This window comes from Phoenix dactylifera, chromosome 1, assembly GCF_051530095.1.
Source record: "Phoenix dactylifera cultivar Ajwa chromosome 1, Ajwa_hap1_PhDact_Kaust_v1.1, whole genome shotgun sequence".
In the NCBI taxonomy this organism is placed as follows: Eukaryota; Viridiplantae; Streptophyta; class Magnoliopsida; order Arecales; family Arecaceae; genus Phoenix; species Phoenix dactylifera.
Window position 1 is genome coordinate 1,136,726 of NC_143190.1, and position 19,671 is coordinate 1,156,396.

General features: G+C 35.9%; 1 protein-coding gene across 3 annotated transcripts; it reads left to right on the forward strand.

Annotated features, from left to right (window-relative positions):
* The first annotated feature begins 1,811 nt into the window (after nt 1-1,811).
* On the forward strand, nt 1,812-18,346 carry PTAC12 (plastid transcriptionally active 12). 3 transcript variants are annotated; one of them, XM_039114572.3, is made up of 12 exons: nt 1,812-1,981; nt 2,306-2,401; nt 2,493-2,563; nt 2,802-3,473; nt 3,661-3,773; nt 5,271-5,533; nt 7,873-7,994; nt 11,156-11,224; nt 11,380-11,433; nt 11,701-11,796; nt 12,265-12,402; nt 17,822-18,346. In XM_039114572.3, the coding sequence occupies exons 2-11, from the start codon at nt 2,368-2,370 to the stop codon at nt 12,361-12,363; spliced, it is 1,593 nt and encodes a 530-aa protein (XP_038970500.3). In that variant the 5' UTR covers nt 1,812-1,981; nt 2,306-2,367; the 3' UTR covers nt 12,364-12,402; nt 17,822-18,346. The 3 variants fall into 3 exon arrangements, with proteins under 3 accessions (XP_038970500.3, XP_038970499.3, XP_088572262.2); XM_039114571.3 differs by having other exon boundaries at nt 1,842-1,981; nt 2,204-2,401; XM_088716136.2 differs by lacking the exon at nt 17,822-18,346 and adding an exon at nt 12,498-12,516 and having other exon boundaries at nt 1,842-1,981; nt 2,204-2,401.
* Nucleotides 18,347-19,671: the final 1,325 nt, after the last annotated feature.

The window sequence follows — 19,671 nt, forward strand, 5'->3', positions numbered from 1 at the left end:
TTGGAGCGGGCTCCATTAGTAGATGGCCAAGAATTCTCCTTGTTTCAAAGATCTCTAGGCCGATTTGATGTTCCATCAGTTGCAATGGTTGTAAGTTTGAGATGTTGACCATGAAGCTCTAAATATGGAATTTATGCATGGATCATGCTACTAGCAGTTAAATGAAAGTAGTCCATTCAAGTCTACTCTGGATAGTGGTAGTCAAGGAAAACTGACATGAGATTTGAGTCTTTGACATTAAAATCTTGGCCAGGTAGTTTGAGAATTAAAGTCAGCAGGCTGAAATAATTGAAAGGATCAGGAATAGGAATCTAGGCAAGAATAGATTGACTGAGATGTTGAAGCTGCTCCAACCTATGTTTAGTTTGTAGCATTATCGATTCTAGGTTTGTCTTGATCAGGATCATGGGCAATGAGGAAACAAGATGATTAAAGGAGGAAGATGTGAGAGAGGATGATGACAAAGCAAGAATACTAAGGCTTATTCATAGGGGCTGAGCGTGTGCTACCCAGGTATATATGCAGTTATTATTTCAATGAATGACAAATTTCTTAGATAGTGCAGAAGTTGCCTGCATCACTGAGGCTAGCCTCTTGAAATGGGATAGATGGCACTTACCAACTGTAACCTAGAGATTTGAAGGGACATATTGAACCATGTCTTAAATAAGGTAGAAATGGAGCCTTGACAAATTCGAAGAGTCCATCAGCTATTAAATCCGTATTATGAACATGGGTGCAGGTGTAATGTTCATTGACAATAAGTTATGAAGTATAGGTTGATTATGGACACGACCTACCTGAAAGTCCAAGTGTTGATTTAAAAGCTGATCATGCTCTATACTATTATACAACTAAGTCATCGACTTGATAAGGTTGAAGGCTCAAGAGCAAAACATGATGTAGTTACTAAAGGATTAAAAAATAGAAAGTGGAGACAAATCGTTAGAATTGGCCGCGACAACTATCAGGAGAAAGTAGATGAAATGATAATAACCGGAAATGATAGATGTCAATACTAGAGATAGATAGCTTTATGATGATTAAAAAGTAGGATGTATAAATGCTAAATTGTAATTCTGTGAGTAGGTTTTTGTCAATCAATGTCCAGTACTTTTCTTTAATTTTTGAGTTATCTTATGTTATTCTTATTTATCGTTAAGTTTATAGTCTTTAGCCAAGTTGTGCAGTATCGTAGCTACTGCTTCCTTCTTCGAAATGGTAGTACTTAATAGTGAAAGTCTTTGTAGATCAAGGCAGCGAAAACCACAACCATCTATCTATTCTAATTTACACACCGACAGCATGCTCGTGCATCTATGCAGCCCAACCGTCAATTACTTCTACCTTCTTCGGAACAAATATTCTCCGAAATAATTAAAAAAATTTCAAATTATTTCAATTTTTCTCATGATTGAATGGTTCTCTAAATTATTCTCGAAAAATAGATCGATTCAAAATAGTCAATTATTCTCGTATCAAGTACAAATTTTAATTTATTCACAAATTATTTTGGATGAATTAAAAAAGTTTTATGCGTTATAAATTAGGGATACCATATATTATTGCTAAAGAATTTCTTTTACTACTTCATTTGTTATTTTACCTCTCCTATGCTTATTTTTTTAATTAAATAAATTTATAAATTTTCAAATGCTTATATTTTAAATTTTAGTATTTTTATTTTCTTTGTCATGTGAATTCTTTCAAAATTGTTGATAAATTTTTAAGATTTTTTTTTGAAATTGCCGAATTGTTGCTGTTGGCGGTGGTGTTCTTGTTTTTGTTTGCGAGTCCCCGTCCAAATTCTTATCCTATTCCAGCGACGCACCAGATGAACCGTGCGCGACCCGGCACGATCAGCGCTTCCGGATAAACCCCTCAATCTCTCGTTATCACCAAGGAGCCTGCTCCTACTAGTCTCTGGACCTTGGGGAGAAGAAGAACACGGAGCTCAGTTCAAGACCGCTTTCTCTCGGGGGTACTTTCACAAACCCTAGAACCCTGATCTTGTACCTCGTCAGGTCTCCTAATCTTGTTGCTTTTGTAGCTTTTCTCTCGCATCGTGTACTAATCAGCTAGACTCTACCAGATTCCTCTTAATATCTTGAATTTTATCGAGGCTTTTGATATGTTCCAGTATGTTGCCTTTTTTTTTTTGTAGATAGATTAGTCTATTGATTAGTATTGGATTTGTATACAGTTTGGTGAAGGAAGAATGGAAAGGAGCTGAAAGTTTCTTTAAATTTGAATTTAGAAGATGCTGTTGGAGAGGAACCCTAGTCTTACTGTTAACGTATTGCAGATAGGTAGATATTAGACTTGAAGAGTTTTTATTCAACAAGCGAGAATTCAAGGAAAGGAAAGATGACGTCTTTTTCAAATGCATTTCTGTTTCAAGGTGCGCTGGACTTGAAAGAATCAATAAAAGTTCCCTTTTTTATTCTTCACATAATCCACTGAATTGATGAATGCTTATATTTGTTGGGCAGAGGGATCCATGGGGGGTTTAGCAGCAGCAAGTGGTGCGCTTATTGGAAAATCTCATTCTCAAAAGTTCCAGGTGTAGCAAATTTTTACCTACGTTGCACCCCTTTTTTACAAAATAGTTTCAGTCTCAAATTTTAATTTTGTAATTTTGAAACCGGAACCTCCTAGCTTGTGGTGTACCTAATATTCTTCCTTTAAAGGAATGGAATTCGTTGAAGTATGCATATACCTAATTGCTTGACCACTATTGATAATATCATCCTACTGATAGGTAATGTGTTATCTTTGTTTGTACAATTTGAAATTTCCAGACACCATTTGTAGGTGTATTTCATTCAAGCAAGCTGCGAATTCTTGTTCGGTCATATAGATACTCCCAAAGGAAGTCCGGACTATTACCTTGTATAAGGTGTGCAAGAAAGGATGGAAAATTTGATCCATCTTCCATCGAACCGCCGCCATACCATTGTTACTTTGATTCCACATCCGGGCAGCTTGAGCCAGCATCTGGTGCCCGGGCCAGTATACCTGGGAGGGAGTACTGGCCTGAAGGAACTGCTAGCCGGGTGAGGGCAGCCAGGGCTCCTGAACCACTTGGCAAGTCGAAAGGGAAGCCTTCATATGGAAAAAGTCCTGGAAGCAGGAGGAAGAAGTATAAGGGGCAGGCTGCTGCTTCCGAAACTTCAGAAATGAGTAGTGATGTGACTGACCCACCACCTGTGCTTGAGACTTCTGATGATGTTTCTGATGAACCTAAAAACCCATCCAAGGAATATGTTATTTATCAGACAGAACCGGAGGAAAAGAATCTCAGTCCTTATGAGTTGGACAAAGAAATGGGGCGACCACATCCCTTTATTGATCCAGCTTCAAGCAAGCCCATAGAAGAGCCTCAAACAAGTCAAGATTTGTGGTGGAATTGGAGAAAGCCCGATGAGGAGCAATGGTCAAGGTGGCAAAGAAGGCGTCCAGATGTTGACACGGTTAGTCTAGCATGGTTTATGTATTCGAGATAAATAAGATCTGTGTCATTTTGGCACAATATATATCACATGAGAATGGTACCATTTTATGGTAGAGCTCATAAGGTGCTCTGGACCTAAGTCATTTGTCGGATATATTTGATAGTTCTTTTTTTCATACCGCATTTGTCATATATCATGAATGCAGGTGTTTGCAAAGGCAATGGCTGAGACTGGGCAAATAAAGCTTTATGGAGACTATCCTACAAGAACTGAAGCTGCTCTTGCAAAGGCAAGAAGACATGTATTCAAAGAGGAAAGGTAAAATAACTAGTGAACTTCCAAGATTTTAATATTAAAGCTATACTTGCAAATGATTGTTGCATTGTCTGTGTGTTGTTGCTGTCAACGTTAAATTGGCTGCCATTTACTGATATCTGTGAAAACATTTGAAACTTGTTGAATATGTTTCAGAATCTTATTTGCCAGCTACATAGAGGCATTTTCCTGACTCAATTGGCTACAGATGACATGAAAAAAACTAAGAGAGTGTTTTTAATTTTTTATTGCAAGGAAATTAAGCAAAATGAGAAAAGAAACACTGACGAAGCAGCTCATCCCCCCTTCCCTTTTCTCCCTCACAGTCATCACTCTAATAATTCTTGTGCTGATTTCTTTTCAGAACAAAAGAACTGCCTTGGAATTTTTTTCAAAACCCAACCTCCCCACCTCTTCACTTTGTCAAGGAACACTTCTATGATTTAATGAGTAAGCTTTATGTAGTATGTTTCAATTGGATTATCAGTTACAGTGCATTAATTTGGACATGGTTGAGTATATCATGCTTGATTACAGTTAGAAATCAGCTTGTACAACATACGCCTAATGGCACAGAACAGCATTCAGCATATAAGGATAACGACCTTGACAAAGGATGATCTAATGATATGGCTAGGTGCATTTGTAAAACATTTTTGTTTACCTTATATCAAACAGTTTGAAATGGTTTGAAATGATGAATACATGTTCACGATGTTCAAATTATATGTTAGATTCTCATAAGCACATTAAAATTGTTGGATTCCCTCACATACACATTTCTGTTTTGGATAAGCAATGGTGAGGATTCATAGCATTAACTACAAAAAATACGATAACAATTTTTTTAAAAAAACAATGTTAACAAAAAAAATTAGAAAATTTGAATTGATATATGTTAACTGTGTCAGTATACTTTGCAGTATGTCTTGCTATATGATAACTGTGTTGCTTCATACTTGATATCCTACAAGATGAAGCAGTGCCAACCATACTAGGTTTTCATGAGCCCCAAGATTCCTGGGGAGTGTATTCCACCAGTAAATCTCTTGCATGGTGTGTATTACTGATTGGCAATACTTGAAATCTTGCCTTCAGATTGAAGCAGGTATATTGAAATACTATATAATATTGTCCGAGGGATCATCATGTCTTTCTGCCTATCCAAGGTGTTGTCCATTTCTGTTCATGCTATGAATTTTTTTATTTCTGTTGGTGGGCGTCACACCATGTGCTTGTTTTCTGGGTTTTTTTTGCTTTTGCTCCCCTTTTTCTTTTCTTTTACTTTTACCAGTTGAACAAAATATTCATCCCAGCAATCCTGTAAAGGAAGTATTGCACAATCAATTCATCTGTTATTTTTTCTGTGTTATTCTTCATAAAAAAATTGCATATCATGGGCAAACTTGTGTCGGGATTCCAAATATTAAAAATGAGATTTTTTTTCATATAAAACTATTCTTTGTCGGCTCTGTTAACTGATATGCCAAAAAAAATCAGGCTACAAGCAGAGCGGAGGAGACTGGAAGAGATAGGACCATTAGCATACTATTCTGAATGGGTTAAAGCATATAGAAACAGGGATACTTCATGCAAAGCTGTGGAGAAGCACTTTGAAGAAACTGGAGAAGATGAGAACACTCAACTCATCACAATGTTCCAGCACCAAACTGCTGAAGAGTATCGCATTATGATGGGCACTGATATTCGTATAAAGCGGGATCCTTTAGCTATGAGGATGCGAGAAGATCAAATCAAAGAGAGTATGACATTTCTCCAGTTCCATAAGATATTACCAAATGTTTTTTCCTCTCTTTGACATATTTGTTATTCAACTTTTAGTGATACCAAAGCATATGTTAGATGGGGAACAAATTTATATTAATTTTTCTTTGGTTCAGGCTTCGCCAGTAAGATGGATGAATCTAAACTGTTGATATATATGCATTCCAGCATTAAATATATCACACATTAATAGGGTCAGCAAATTATTGAATTTTCACCACCAACTATTTATCAGCTACTTTTTTCTGTAGTTCTGTTAGTTTTATCCCCTAAAAAATTAATTGATTAGTGGCAGAAAATTTTAGTAAAATTAAGTCTATTTTTAGTCCAACTTATAATTGAATTTGACAATAGAATATAGTATGGACCTATATCTAGAAAATGCTTGGAGACACGTTGGTGAACAATATATATATTGCCTGAAATTCAAAATCAGATGTTTTTAAGGATCTTGACCTAGTCGTCGTGTGGGTACAAAATTATCTGAATATTGATGAACAATATACAGATTTCTTGAGATTCAAAAGCAAATGTTATTAAGGTTTTTTTACTTTTTCATCATGTGGGTATCAAATTATCTGATTCTATGGCAAGATACAATGACTTAATATGATTTATAGTTCAGTAATGCCCAGTTTCACTGGATATTGATCCATGTGTTTCTTAAAATTCCTAGATCATGTTCAATAGTGCAATTTCTGATTTATATGGAACATTGTGCATTTCCAAAATATTCAAATTTTAGATCAGTAGGCTGTTATAGCTGTAGATCGTGATTAGAAGTGTTGATTGATGATCAACATGGCTCATATTGTATTTTGCAACAGTAGGGTATGTACTTAGGTGCACTGGTAGGTCTCTCCCCCCCACCCTCCCGCCCCTCCCCCCATGTGTTTATCTAGATGTAGGCATACGTGCTTGTTGTTATATATGCACACAATGGACCTAAATGCAAACTTTACTAAGGTTCATCATAAGTTTCTAAGTTGTATACTCTTAGTGGAGTCTGTTCCTTTGATTCAAGATATTCTATGAAAATGTTCTCTGAAGATAGTCTCAAAAGGCCAGTTTGGATGTTTGGACTAACTATCTAGGTTTGATGGCGCGCTGTACACTGTTCGAAGATCCAGGCTCATCATCTAAAGGATTAGGATCCTAGTCTTGGTCATAGAACAAGATGGAAGGATCTAATGATAGACTATTCACCATAGGCTTTTCCGATGGCAGAATAGGTACCATCTGAACCCTTCTCATGGCAGTTAGTTCACTGTTGGAAGAAACTTTCTTCTAAAAGTGCCCTTTCCGCAAGATTACTTTGTAGCAATGTATTAGGAGCTATTATTGAGTTTTGCTAAGACTTTGAGGGTAGACATCATTACCCCTCGTAGATGTTCCAGATCCTCAGAATACCCCTTATGTACCCTTGTTTTCATAAGTTCATGAAAATTTCTATCTTGGGTGCTACTTTTCTCCTCTTTCTTGTATGGTAGATTCAGTGCAAGCCCTGGTGGCTTCTAGGTTCGAGGCAAGTGTGTTAATGGAATCCTTGATCATGTCGTGCTTTGAGGTGTCAATTTGGTGGCGTCCTTGTAAATATAAGCCCTTTGGTAGGAGGGCAAAGAAGCTAATAGGCATCCCTTAGCTCATAGATGTAGTTTTCCTAGCCTTTAGTTTTCAAAATTAATTTTCTTGCTTTCTAGCTTCTAGGCTTAAACCATATCTTTTTTAAGATTAATTAATCTTTTGTTAGAAAATTATAATCTTTAATTGTTTTGCTCTAAAGCTGATGTTAGGCCTTCCCCAACTTCGTTAAAAATCCCCTGCCTTCCCCTGCCTACCTATTCTTGCCCATGACCATATATGGGATATTTTGGCAGATAATTGACCTAGAAATCCAAACAGGCCCCTAAAATGCCGATACAGGTGTTTATGTTATTTACTTGCAATAGATTTATCCTCCATTCAATTTTGTTCAATGATCTACATGGTGGAACTCAAGTTGTTGCTAATGCTTCATTTAGTAACCATGCTGTGACTGACTTCTTTTTGCAATTCAAAGTACACAGTTTGTCATAACATGTTCGATGGGGTGTAGAATTTCTTGCTGCTTTATTCAACCTATAACATCTTTATGCTAAATATATGCACCTTTGCGCTACTCTATTGGTTTTAATTTACAGGATTCCAGAAGCTAAACACAGTTAGAAACTAAGAATTTTTTTTATTTTTTTAATCTTTTCTTTTACTCTTGTATCCTTTTAGTTTTATTGAATAGATAGTAAGCCTTAATGTTAAATTATCCAATGTCCTTTTGCAGTATGGGGGGGTGATCCTGTTTACCCAACTGTGAATTATGTTCAAGACCCTGATGAGGTCATCGACTATAGGGGTCCGGATTTCCATGAGCCAACACACGACATGTTGACCTATCTAATGGAGGTAGACACCATTTCTCTTGTTCTTATTTTTTTTTCAAGATATAGCGTACAGTATGTATCTTTTGATGATAAAGCAAACATCTACCTAATGATGTGTAACAGCTCATTGACCCTCTACAATTTTGTGTGATGAAATCAGTTCTATGTGTTTCATTAAATGCTCGAGGCATCTATAATCTTGTCTCCTTTTCATTTTTCCTTGAAACATATATGATAGCAAAAGCATGATTTCAGAAAAGATGCAAATTTATTAGCTGCAAATAACAAAAACCTGCCTAGCATGTTCTTAAAATGATCAGAAAGAGTTACAATAGCATATGCTTACCATGGTCATATTTATTTCCAGAAAATGCATTTCATGAAGCAACGTTTCAGAAGCCAATTCAGTTTAGGCTTTTTAATTGTGTGAATCTGCAACATATACCATGTTGCACAGAAAAGGCTGGGAATTTTTCTAGTGCTCTCCCCAGTGTTACCCATGTATTGCTAACCTAATCCTATATTTTTTTCTGTAGGAACCTTCCAGATTAGGATATGACAGTGCAGATATGCCAATATGACCATTTTTTAGAGACAGGATATAAGATAGCCAGGATAGGAGATATATGTTTATATATTATTTACATGTATGAACAAGCATCAACAAAATATAATAGATTATCACAAAAAAATAGAGGCTGTACCTGGTAAGATAACATAAACATCCACAAACTACATTAGTCATCACTGGTCACTCAAATCATAGGCTTTACTATCTATCTTTAAAAGATCAACATCATTTGAAAAAAGGCCCACCCTGTCATTCATAGAGATATTAGGGAACCACACTATGCATCAAGTATCAATAACCCTTTTTCATAAAAAAATGGATACCTAAAAATAACTATCTGACATGTATCCTAGTTGACTATATCCAACAGGTACCAGTATCATATAGGTATCGGATGTAGACACAACATGCAATTTGAATTTTCTGTGCTTCTTAGATATAGGTCAGATTTTGTGGATGCATTGAGAAGATAGGTGATTTTGGGAAAACCAATGAAGAATATATATATTTCAGCAAAAAAAATGAAGGAAAAAATAGAGTAGGAGGGACAATTAATAAGCAACCGAAGATGAAAAGAAGATTAATTTGTTAGTCATTGCTAGAAATAGACTTAGAATTAATCACTTACATTTCGAGATGTTTTCACTATGGTGCACATCAGGGGGGAGGGGGGGGGGGAGGGGGGAGAGATGAGAAAGAATTGGTCCTTTTGAATTCATGGATCGCTTGAGAAGAAACATGTGATAGGAGCTGGCTGGTTAAAGTCTTGCCTGATCAAAGTAGTGCTAGTACTAGGAATCTGCATGTACGAGGTAAATTCAAGAGGAAGGATACTTCATAATAATTATGATCAAGGTTCGCCATACCGGTGCATACTACCCCGTACAAGTACCGAACCGAGACTCAGTATAGGGGGCATACTGAGTCTTAGTACGCCAAACTAACCTTTGTGCTGAGTTACCAATATGGGGTCCAGTATTGAGACAGTGAACCTTGATTGTGATTTTAAATACATTTTCACCGTGGAACTTTTTAATATGCTCTTTTTATACTGTATATTTTCTAACATTATTTGGAAAGGAGTTTCGACTTTCAAGAGGACAATGTTCATTGAAGTGCAGTGTATTAGAAGAGGTCGCAGTCTCAGGGTCTCACACTATTTGGAAAATATTGTACATTCACATACATGCATATCTGCATGTGCAAATGCGTGCATCCATAATGTATGTATTATATTCATGCACATATGCATACAACACATGCCTAGATGTATATGCACTCTCGTGCATGTGCAACACATATCCATAAACACACACACATGTTCGTACATACATATGTACGTATATAGGTACACATATATGTATATAGAATTGCATATTTAAATGTATGTGTAACTCTGTATTTGTTCATGTATATTAAGATTTTAAGTATTGGTGCTGGTGGGCATACCAGTCACTCATCAGCATGGTACTTGTGATGCTGCAATGTGCCACACCATACTGAATGCAAAAAATCTTTCTATAATTAATCATATGAGAAAAGAGTTAAATATATGCGATGCTGTCCTACGCCAAGTGCCAATTCTGACCTGGCATGTTATATGCTGACCAACATGGCCAGCATTTTAAATTGTGCGTTGCACATACATGCACAAATAAAATAATGGTTTATCACCAGCACCGTGGGTTTTCTTTAATCAAGCATATAAAGCTGAAATAATATTTTGCAAACTTAAAGAGGAGATAAACCCCTCTAATATAAGCCAAGCTGTTCCAGAACCATATTATATTGATAGGGCATTACAAAAATTATGGGAATTCCGAATCTTATTTTTCTTTCTTTTTCTTCTTTGTTTTTGTTCACTCTTCCTTTGTTTCATAGATTCTTAAACATTTATATCAGTATGGTTTTGTTGCCTTGATATTCATCCCAATTTTAGGGATGTTGCATTGCATTTATCTATCATTGCTCATTCTTGTCTAAATAAGTCACTTTCTTCTTGCCTGGTGGCAAATGTTGCAACTGACAGTGACTTTCATTGCTGCATTGTCAGAAAACACTTCAAAGCCAATATATCTGAAACCAAAGTAGTTTAAATATTTACCTACAAGCTCTGATAATTTGTAGTTGATGACAAATTAGTTTTAAATTTTTATTGGTTACACCCTTTTTCTTTAGCCCCAGCCAAGTACAAGTGGAGTCTATTTAACTGATCTAGGAATGATTATCTCGCCTTCCTCTGTTATGACATATCTGTGGCAGGCAAATTAGCAATGATCTGGTCAACCTGCTTCTTTGCCATTATTGACTTTTTGAGAAATAATGCATACCTACCTGTACACCATATTTTGGCTGTATGTTATGCCACTAAGTGCACTGTTTAAGCGTTTGTACTTGTACTGACTCTGCATTGGTTAAGGGCTTGCACTGACTTCTGTAAGCTGGGATCTTTATATTAATTTATCCATTTTCTATTTCATGACTAAATATCAAGTTCAAACCTATCTGTTTGGATGTTATTGTTCGTCCTAAACCACATGAAGGAACTATCTGGCTTCAGATATGTCAACATGTTTTCTGGTGTTTGTGTTTACTGACTTTCTATATCTCAGCAAGGAAAAATCATACCAAGAGAGGAGCTTGAGAAAATTTTGGCCAAAGAGAAGACTCAAGAACTTGAGGTAATTAATCTTTTGGTACAGAGTTCAGGTAAATTCAAAAATTTGTTAAAGATGATAGGCACATTTTTATTTGTAAGAATTGCAGCATCTAATTACTATCAGTTTTGCACTTTCTTCATAAACTTTACATCTCACTGTCGTGGTTACTAATGCAGATCACTGATGTGGATGAAGCTATGGCAAGTGCAGTTGACATAGGAGAGGATGATGTGAGTCAAACTTGTGAAAATTTTACCTCTCTTTTCAATATTGTTATCATGTATTTCTTTCTTTCCACCCATATTTTCTGTCTCGGAGGAAGGTAAGGATATAAGACTTCTGTTTTTGGAGTAGTTGTTCAGACATCTACAATTTATGGATAATATGCTGAAACAGATAAGCATTACCATATTCTTTACTGGCAGCTCATTTTTATGCAAACATTCCCTTTTTTCTTTTTTTTTCTTTTTTTTTCTTTCTTTCTTTTTTTGAAATAGGATGAGGAAGATGGTGAGGACGAACAACAAGAGGAGGAGAAAATTACCCGCAACTGGAGCGTTTTGAAAACTACTACTCAGCTTCGCAAGTCAAAGGTACACCTGGATTCCAAGCATTCAATATTATCTATCATGCAGGTAGAAAAACAAAAATTGTGGCATTCCAGTTTTAGGATGTCAAAGTCTTGTTTTGTGTGCATTTGAGCCATCAGTGCTTCTTCTTCCCATTAATATTCATAGCTTGTGCAAGTTTCTTTCGTCTCCTTATTTATTCACAAGCAGGAAACATATGGTGCCCAATATTTGATATGCATTAATTATGTACTCTTCCATATTTAACATATAATGAATTAATCAGATAACCAGATGCAACTGTTCAAGTGTTTCCTATTACAATAATAATCTGTTAAAGTTAAAAAAACTTTGCAAATATATATAATTTATGGCGTCAGATGTTATCGTGTAACTCTCTTTGACATTATTTGTTCATTAGTTTCAATGGTTTCTCCCATTATGTAAATCAAGCATAAAAAATTTTATTTCTCTAATTTCCACCTTTTGCAGGAAAAACCAAAGAAGGAAGGTCCAATGACACTAGAAGATGCTATAGATGATTCAGAGAACTTGACTGATTTCCTTATGGACTTTGATGAAGAAGAATGATGTTTGTAACATGCTGCTGACAGAAACCGTCTGTGACTGGTGAGTAGAAGACAAGTTTTAACTTGATTTCTGCCAGCATATTCTATGTAAGTGCTTTCTGCTGACTTGGAGTGGCCACATAACTTCTTTTTTAGGAGCCTTGAAGTATCTGAGACTGCTGAATTATCTCAGAGACACTAATACAAGAATGTAACTGCCTTTATCCTACATTATGAAACATAAAATCAAAGGAAAAAAAAAATCTTTAGGAGCTTCGAGGGAAATAATGGCATAATTGTTAGTTCCTTATTTGTTGCTCCATTACCTAATGTTGCACATTTTTGTCAACTGAAAACTGTAGTTTGCCTAGAGTAATGTCTGATCTGAACTTATATTTCTCCATGCTTGTTATCGATGAACCTATAGATGAGTCTCAAGAGAAGGTGCCATTTTATGTTATTTAAAGATGATGTAATCATAACTGACACAAAATTGGAGTTCAATGTGAATTCAGATTTATGGGGAGAATCTTTAGGGATAAAAACTTGAAATCAACAAAACTAACTTGAGGTTATAAGGTGTGCAGTTTTGCAGAATGATTTTAAACAGGGGCATGGCCATAGTGTCGCAAAGGGGGGGGGGGGGGGGGTAGTCCGCTAGGTAGTATTTAGAAACCTTCAAGTCTCACTCCTTGCCCCGTGGATTTGGACTCCATCCGCTCCTGCCTCCCGATATGTGGATTCTATGCACTCATGGAGCTACTGTGATACGTAACTCAATCAGGAAAGAAAGACAACTACAATCACAAAACATATCCCCAAGACTCACGTAATGGGGAAAAAATATCATTATGAGACGTGGTCCATATGGAACCCCTCATTCACCCGTATTTTCTGTTTAAAGTTATTTATCACTTGCTAATTGTAATAGATTTTGTGTTCTCGTCTAGATTCTCACTCATCCAAGCCTTCTTGTCCGATAGAGATTTTTTGCATATAAAAAGAAAATCTAAGTCATATTGAATATGTGATTTTAAACATCTCGCAAACCTGCCCAACTTGATTCCCTCCCTCTTCTTCAAATTTTTAAACCCCTCGCAAAAATTTACCAATAACATTTTGGCAGATTATGATGCTTCTCCACATAAATTCATGCTTATCTCTGAATTGCCCATGATTTAAGTACTCTTTTGCCTTTTTAATAATAATTTCAGGAAATCTAAAACTTCAATATGTAAATATAGGTATTTTTATAATTATTAATATAAACATAATTTATATTTTTAATTAATGATGTAATTATTATTATTAATTTAAGATGAAATAAATACTGTAAAGTTTTAATACTTCACCTCCCCACATAGAATTTCTAGCTTCGCCCTTGATTCTGAATTCACATTAAACTCCAATTTTGTGTCAATTACTATTACCCAGATATTGGTAAATCATCGAATAATATATGAAATCATGGACGAGCCAAAATTGGTGGCTAAGACATCCAAAAATACTATTACTATAATCATGAAGGTATCGATGAACAAATATGTAACTATATTGGAGCAAGCAAAATAAGTGAAGTGCTTATGGCACGTTGTGTAAAAGTTGTACGAATTAAGCATGACAGAAAAGGTTCAAGTACATATACTAGTGATCCGATCGGGGAGGAGAAAGTAATTTTTTCAACCTGTTCAAGTCGAGTTTCTTAAGAAAATTTAGAAAAGGTAGAAAAATTGGCAAAAGTAGAATCTCAATCCTCTTTTCTTTCATTAATGAACTCAAAACTGAGTTACATAGTCTTTATTTATATTAGTGAGGTATACCCTTTTACCCTTTGGGTCTGATTCCTCTTCTAGTTAAAAAAAGATCACCTTTCTTGAAATAAAGATGACTAGTAGAAATAATCGTAAACAAGTTAAATTTCTACAAGAGGTAGATTTCAATTTCTACATTGACTGTCTTTAGCCGCTCCGCCAAATTCTTCTTCGATTAGGAGATATATTCGATCAAAATTTTTCTTAAAAGAAAGTTTTTGCTTTGATCGGTCTATTTCAGGGCTAAGATGATCGTACTTGGCTCTGATCATTTGGTGCACCGTGCCTTGTGTGGAGGGGGAGGCGCCATATTATAGAACTCAAAAAGTTATCCGATTTCAAAAAAAAAAGAGCACCTCAATGGGACAACCTATGGGCAAGTTTGGCCTTCGAAAGTTTGATATGCGATCTTTCCAATATAGTGGATCTCGCACCTGGGCCTATCCAATCCTCCTTGACTCCTTTTAGTGGTCAAAGTGGTTCACATTGAGTATGGTGATTTTTCTGGATCAAGGCTCCTCTTTAGAGGATTTAGCTCTTACTAAATCAAAATTAGAGACGGAGAAATGTTTAATCCATTGATCCCACGATGGTTGCAATATTTTTTTGAGTCTTATTGTCTTATTTCATACTCTACTCTTCATTTTGGCTTAGTTTTCCACAACCTTTCTTGAACTTATCACACTTTTTGCACCATTTATTCTCATCAATTTCTGTAACCTTCGTGCTAGTTCACTGAAGTCTTCAACTTTAAAGAGCTTTAGTTTTGTTCGATACTCACATGAAAACCTTCGACATACTTCACGAAGATTGCATGATCATCAATGGAGATCACGAGTGAGATTGCTTGCTTGTGAAACTTAGTGGTGGTGTAGGACGGGATAGATTGATAATATTTCAATGCAGGTACTGCTAGTTAGTCTGCCAATCTTCCTTATGGTCGATTGGATAGAATTACTTCTTAATTAAGTTCTTGAATTTTCTCCATATCAGATTAGAGGTATCATCATTTCTCATATACTAATTCCATCAGATAAGAGTATGGCTAGAAAGCTTGAGGCGAGTAAAAACTACTAGACACGTGTATCCATAGATAGTGAAATAGATTCCAACTGGTCTAACCAGTTATCCAACTTTTCTGCATCAACAGTTCCATCGTATACCAGGATCTCAATTCAAGCATCGACTTTGAAAGGTTGAAGAGGAGGATTCTGAGAACCCACAGGTTGCTCATACTCCTCACTGAATGGTGGATCCTTGTCTCCAAACATAGGAGATAGCTTTGCTACAGGAGTTGGTAGTGTTTGTGTTGAAGGCGTCACTGGTCTAGTTACGATCTCGATGAGTCAATCTTCTTCTCTAACTATCAATAGTCATTCCTATCTTTTTTCTTCAATGTATTTCAAGCAACAATAGACGTTCCCCGTCTGCTTGTACCGCTCTTGCATTTGACCATAAACCAAGGCCCCCATAGATATAGACGATCGGAGCTCTGATACCTACTTGATCCAGTTGTGAGAATGAAGTAATTCTGTCAACTCGCTCTACTCGAATCTCTTAAGAAAATTTAGAAAAAGTAAAAAAAAATGGGCTAAGGTAAAATTTGGTCCTTTTTTCTTTTATTAATGAATTTAAACTTGTGTTACGTAGTCTTTATTTATAGTAGTGAGACCCATCCTTTCACAATTTAGGTCAGATTCCTCCTATAGTTAAAAAAAGATGGAGCTTTGCTGAAATAGACATGACCATTGAAAATAATTATGAAAAATCTAAAATTTTGTAGTTGGGAGATCTCGACGACATCAACTTTGTCTTCAGCTGCTTCGCCTTATTCTTCTTAGATCAAGAGATATGTCTAATTAAAGTCCTTTTCAAAAAGAAAATTTTTACTTTGACTGGTCTATTTTAGAGCCCAAATAATGGAATTTGACCTTGATTGTTCAATGCATTGCACCCTTGCGGGGGTGCCACGTCGTAGAGATTGAAAAATTATAGAAAAGAGCACCTCAATCAAACATCATATAGGCAAATTATGGTCTTTGGAAGTTTAACGCGTGATTCGACTTCTCAATATGGCAGATCTTGCTCATGAGTCATGAGTCTTGTCTAGTGCTCCCTATAGTGACCAAATTGTTCCACATTAAGTCTAGTGATCCTCTCAGATCAACTAAGCATGATAAATATGAGGATTTTATCTTGTGGTTTATGTTGATGGAACATGAATAATTTATAGGAGGAACAAAACTTACACCACTTGAAGGTTAGGAATTGCGCCACCAAGATGATGTGCAACATAGATCCAAATCAGCATGATAGAAGGTGCAATATGGATAATATGGTGGTCAAAAAGTTACACTGAAAATCTAAAATAACATGGATGGGGATTGTATGGCGTGAACATGAGAAGATCGTTATAAAAATTGTGGCTTTCCAAATGAATGAACAGCAGACAGATGCATTAAGCCATATATTGCTAGGAGAAAACTTGATGGAAATGATTGTGCTAATTGTTACAAGGAAAGTTAAATAAGATTAATAAGAATGAGATACAGAGAACTTTATGATCAATGCTTAGGCTGTAAAACTTTTCTGTTTGAAAACGGATGCCTAATTACAAGGATATTAATTTTTCTGATATGGGCCAGCTAGAAAGTAAACAATGCAAATCCAATGATCCTACAATGTGGCCACTGAAACTTTATTGAGCTTGGATAAACATAAAAGGCATCCTTTATTCTAATTTGGGACTGCCTCAGGAATCTGGCCTGTCACATAAATCGTATCCAAATCCAGTCAATTGATATTGGCATAGAGGGGGATCAGCCAAACAGCACACACGAGAAGTGCCTGGTCAGAACAACTCTCAGCCTCTCACCCACAAAAGACATTCAGAACTAAGCTTGCTTGCGGAGTTTTTAAAAATTAAGCTATTCACAAGTCAGCTTGAGTTTGGATTGAAATTTGGCTCGCCTAGTTAGTTAACGAGGCGAGCTGGATCTGGGCTTAACCTGCGTAGCTCAGCTCTATTTGGCTCGATGTATAAATATATATAAATAATTTATATATTATATTATTTTTTAATTTATATTGTCTACATAAAACTAATTTTTATTATCTATGATAAACTAACATAAGTAATGTAAAATATAATGAATTGCAATTATAATATTAAAATATAATTAAAATTATTAGTCTAAACTATATAAATAAAGGCCTTGAAATACCTTAAGCTCTTTCCATTTCTTTTAAACAAGCTGTTCATGAACAGCTCAAGTTTAACTTGAAGTTAGATGAGCTGGCTCGAGCTTGGATTGATTACAAACAGACCTGAGCTTGAGCTAGGACTTGCTCGCTCCATGTTCGGCTTGTTTACACCCCTAGCTTGCGGTACGATGACATCCATGTTCTCTGCTTTTATAGCAACACTAGCAGACATGCAGTTTGCGCCTGAGAAGTTAGAAGCAAGTTTCTTAGTGAATGGGTCATTTTAGTAGCTGCACATGCACACAAAAGTTAGATGCAACCCTAGGGTGTGCTCACATTGAACTTCTGTACATGATCTATGATAAGTCATCATTAGATGGGGTTTGTTTTCTTTTGTCCTTTGTATTGCTTATCTATGAGCTTTAGATTTTAGAATAACCTGAAATGCACTTAATTTGCTTGCAGATTTTTAACATATTAGAACAAAGGGACCAGGAAGAAAGAGACATGGTAAATCTGATCACAGGATTGCAGATTTCGATAAAAATAAATTGATCAACTCTTGATGCCAACAGTGTGAGCATGTTGCAGTTCTTGTGGTATAAATGCTATGCAAGAGCTTTTCCACATGTTTCTTGAATGAAATGAGAGGGCACAGCTGTGCAATTTGTTGTTGCTTGATACACGGCAGGAGCTTCGGTGGATTCTGTATGGCCTCGCAATGGAAATCTTTCATCTTGCTTGTCATAGTGAATGAAATATTACAGGATTCTTGGTTCCTTGAAAAGGCTATGGACCAAGTGGCTTGAGCATTGATGAGTGTCCCAGTCTGTCCAAGCCACTACTATTGTCACAATCTCTCCGATGAACTCCGGACAAGTTGTCCCAGAATAATTGAAGTATTCTAATTATCTGTAAGTTCTTTGGTGAACTCATCTGATCTCCATGAGTTGGTTAATTATTGTAGCAAAGTGTCATCTGCTCTTTCTGGACCAAAACAAACTTGCTTTTGCTCGTACCCATTCTATACTTGCCTCGATGCGAGGTAGTAGAGTTAGATGGAGCGAGTTGGACAGATTGGATTACATTATATTATTAAAATTATTTTTTGCATATAAATATTTTTTTTCTCTTTCGAAGAAGAAATTTGTGAAGAGTTATATTTTTACAAATGGGATCCACTGCGGATTAGGTAAAACCCGTACCATCTCGGATCCACTGCAGGTTAGTTTAAACCCATCCTATTAGGTTTGAGTTGGACAAGGTATCCTATGAGGCGGAGTAAACTGCTACATCTATTTCTAGGAATGGGTTAGAGTTGGATGAAAGCTCAATGTTGAAGGCATCAATGGTAGAATGAGAGGAGATGGAAGGGTGGAAGTGAAGGTGCTACATTTTTGCTGGGTCTTTGAAACCACTAGCAGCCTTTATACTTGACTAATGATGGAGCTGGGTGGAAGGACTCCTCAAATAGGGGGAGCATGGTTGCATGAGGATGACGTAAAATGCCATGCCTCCACTCTAAGCCACTGTTGCACCAATGTGCTGGTGCCTATGGAAATCCTAAGAGGGATGTTTTTTTACAGTTTGTCGGTAGGGCTAAAACCAGATTGGATATGCACCCAATACTTGTATATATTTTAATTAATAAATATAAATATATATATTGATGTTAGTCGAATGTAAAAATTTATATTTATATTTATTTTAAATAGATATGGATATAATTCAGATACTCGAAGTATGGAGATAAATATCGATATAAGTCAGATAATTAAATTTTATTATTGTGGAATTAAAGATATAATTAAGTGGATGATAAGTCAAGTTAATAGCATATTAGTATAGTTATTTACTTTTTTTTAAGTTTGAGTGCTAAAAATAAAATTGGATATTTGGATTAGGATTGGATCATCATCTATCTATATTTATTTTTTTTTATAGATATAGATATGGATATTTGTAAAAAACTCAAATTTTTATCTAAATAGATTTAGCTAAAAAATAAATCTGAATGAATATTATCTGATCCAATTTTATCCCTAGCATGGAAAAATGCATATTTGTGCAAAATGAGAAAATGCAATTTGACATTAGAGAAGGATACTCCCAAAAGCAGCCACATTGTTTTGATGGCTCCAATCCAAAACCAGAAATGGTTCGTACGTGTCTCGCTGGCGACCACGTCCAAGCTCACCGCGAATTCTTTTTTTTCTATTTGTTAAACAATAATCCCACGCCATCCACCTGCACCGCCGAGCTGGTGGGGCCCAGCATTTTTTTACCGAATGAGCGAATGCCACCTCATTGCTTGG

Bases quoted from the DNA above. Each gene is read 5' to 3' on its own strand.
- PTAC12 (XM_039114572.3), top strand. From the start codon at position 2,368: ATGACGTCTTTTTCAAATGCATTTCTGTTTCAAG. The intron at 2,402-2,492 runs GTGCGCTGGACT...TTTGTTGGGCAG, and splicing joins AAATGCATTTCTGTTTCAAG to AGGGATCCATGGGGGGTTTA. The intron at 5,534-7,872 runs GTATGACATTTC...GTCCTTTTGCAG, and splicing joins AGAAGATCAAATCAAAGAGA to TATGGGGGGGTGATCCTGTT.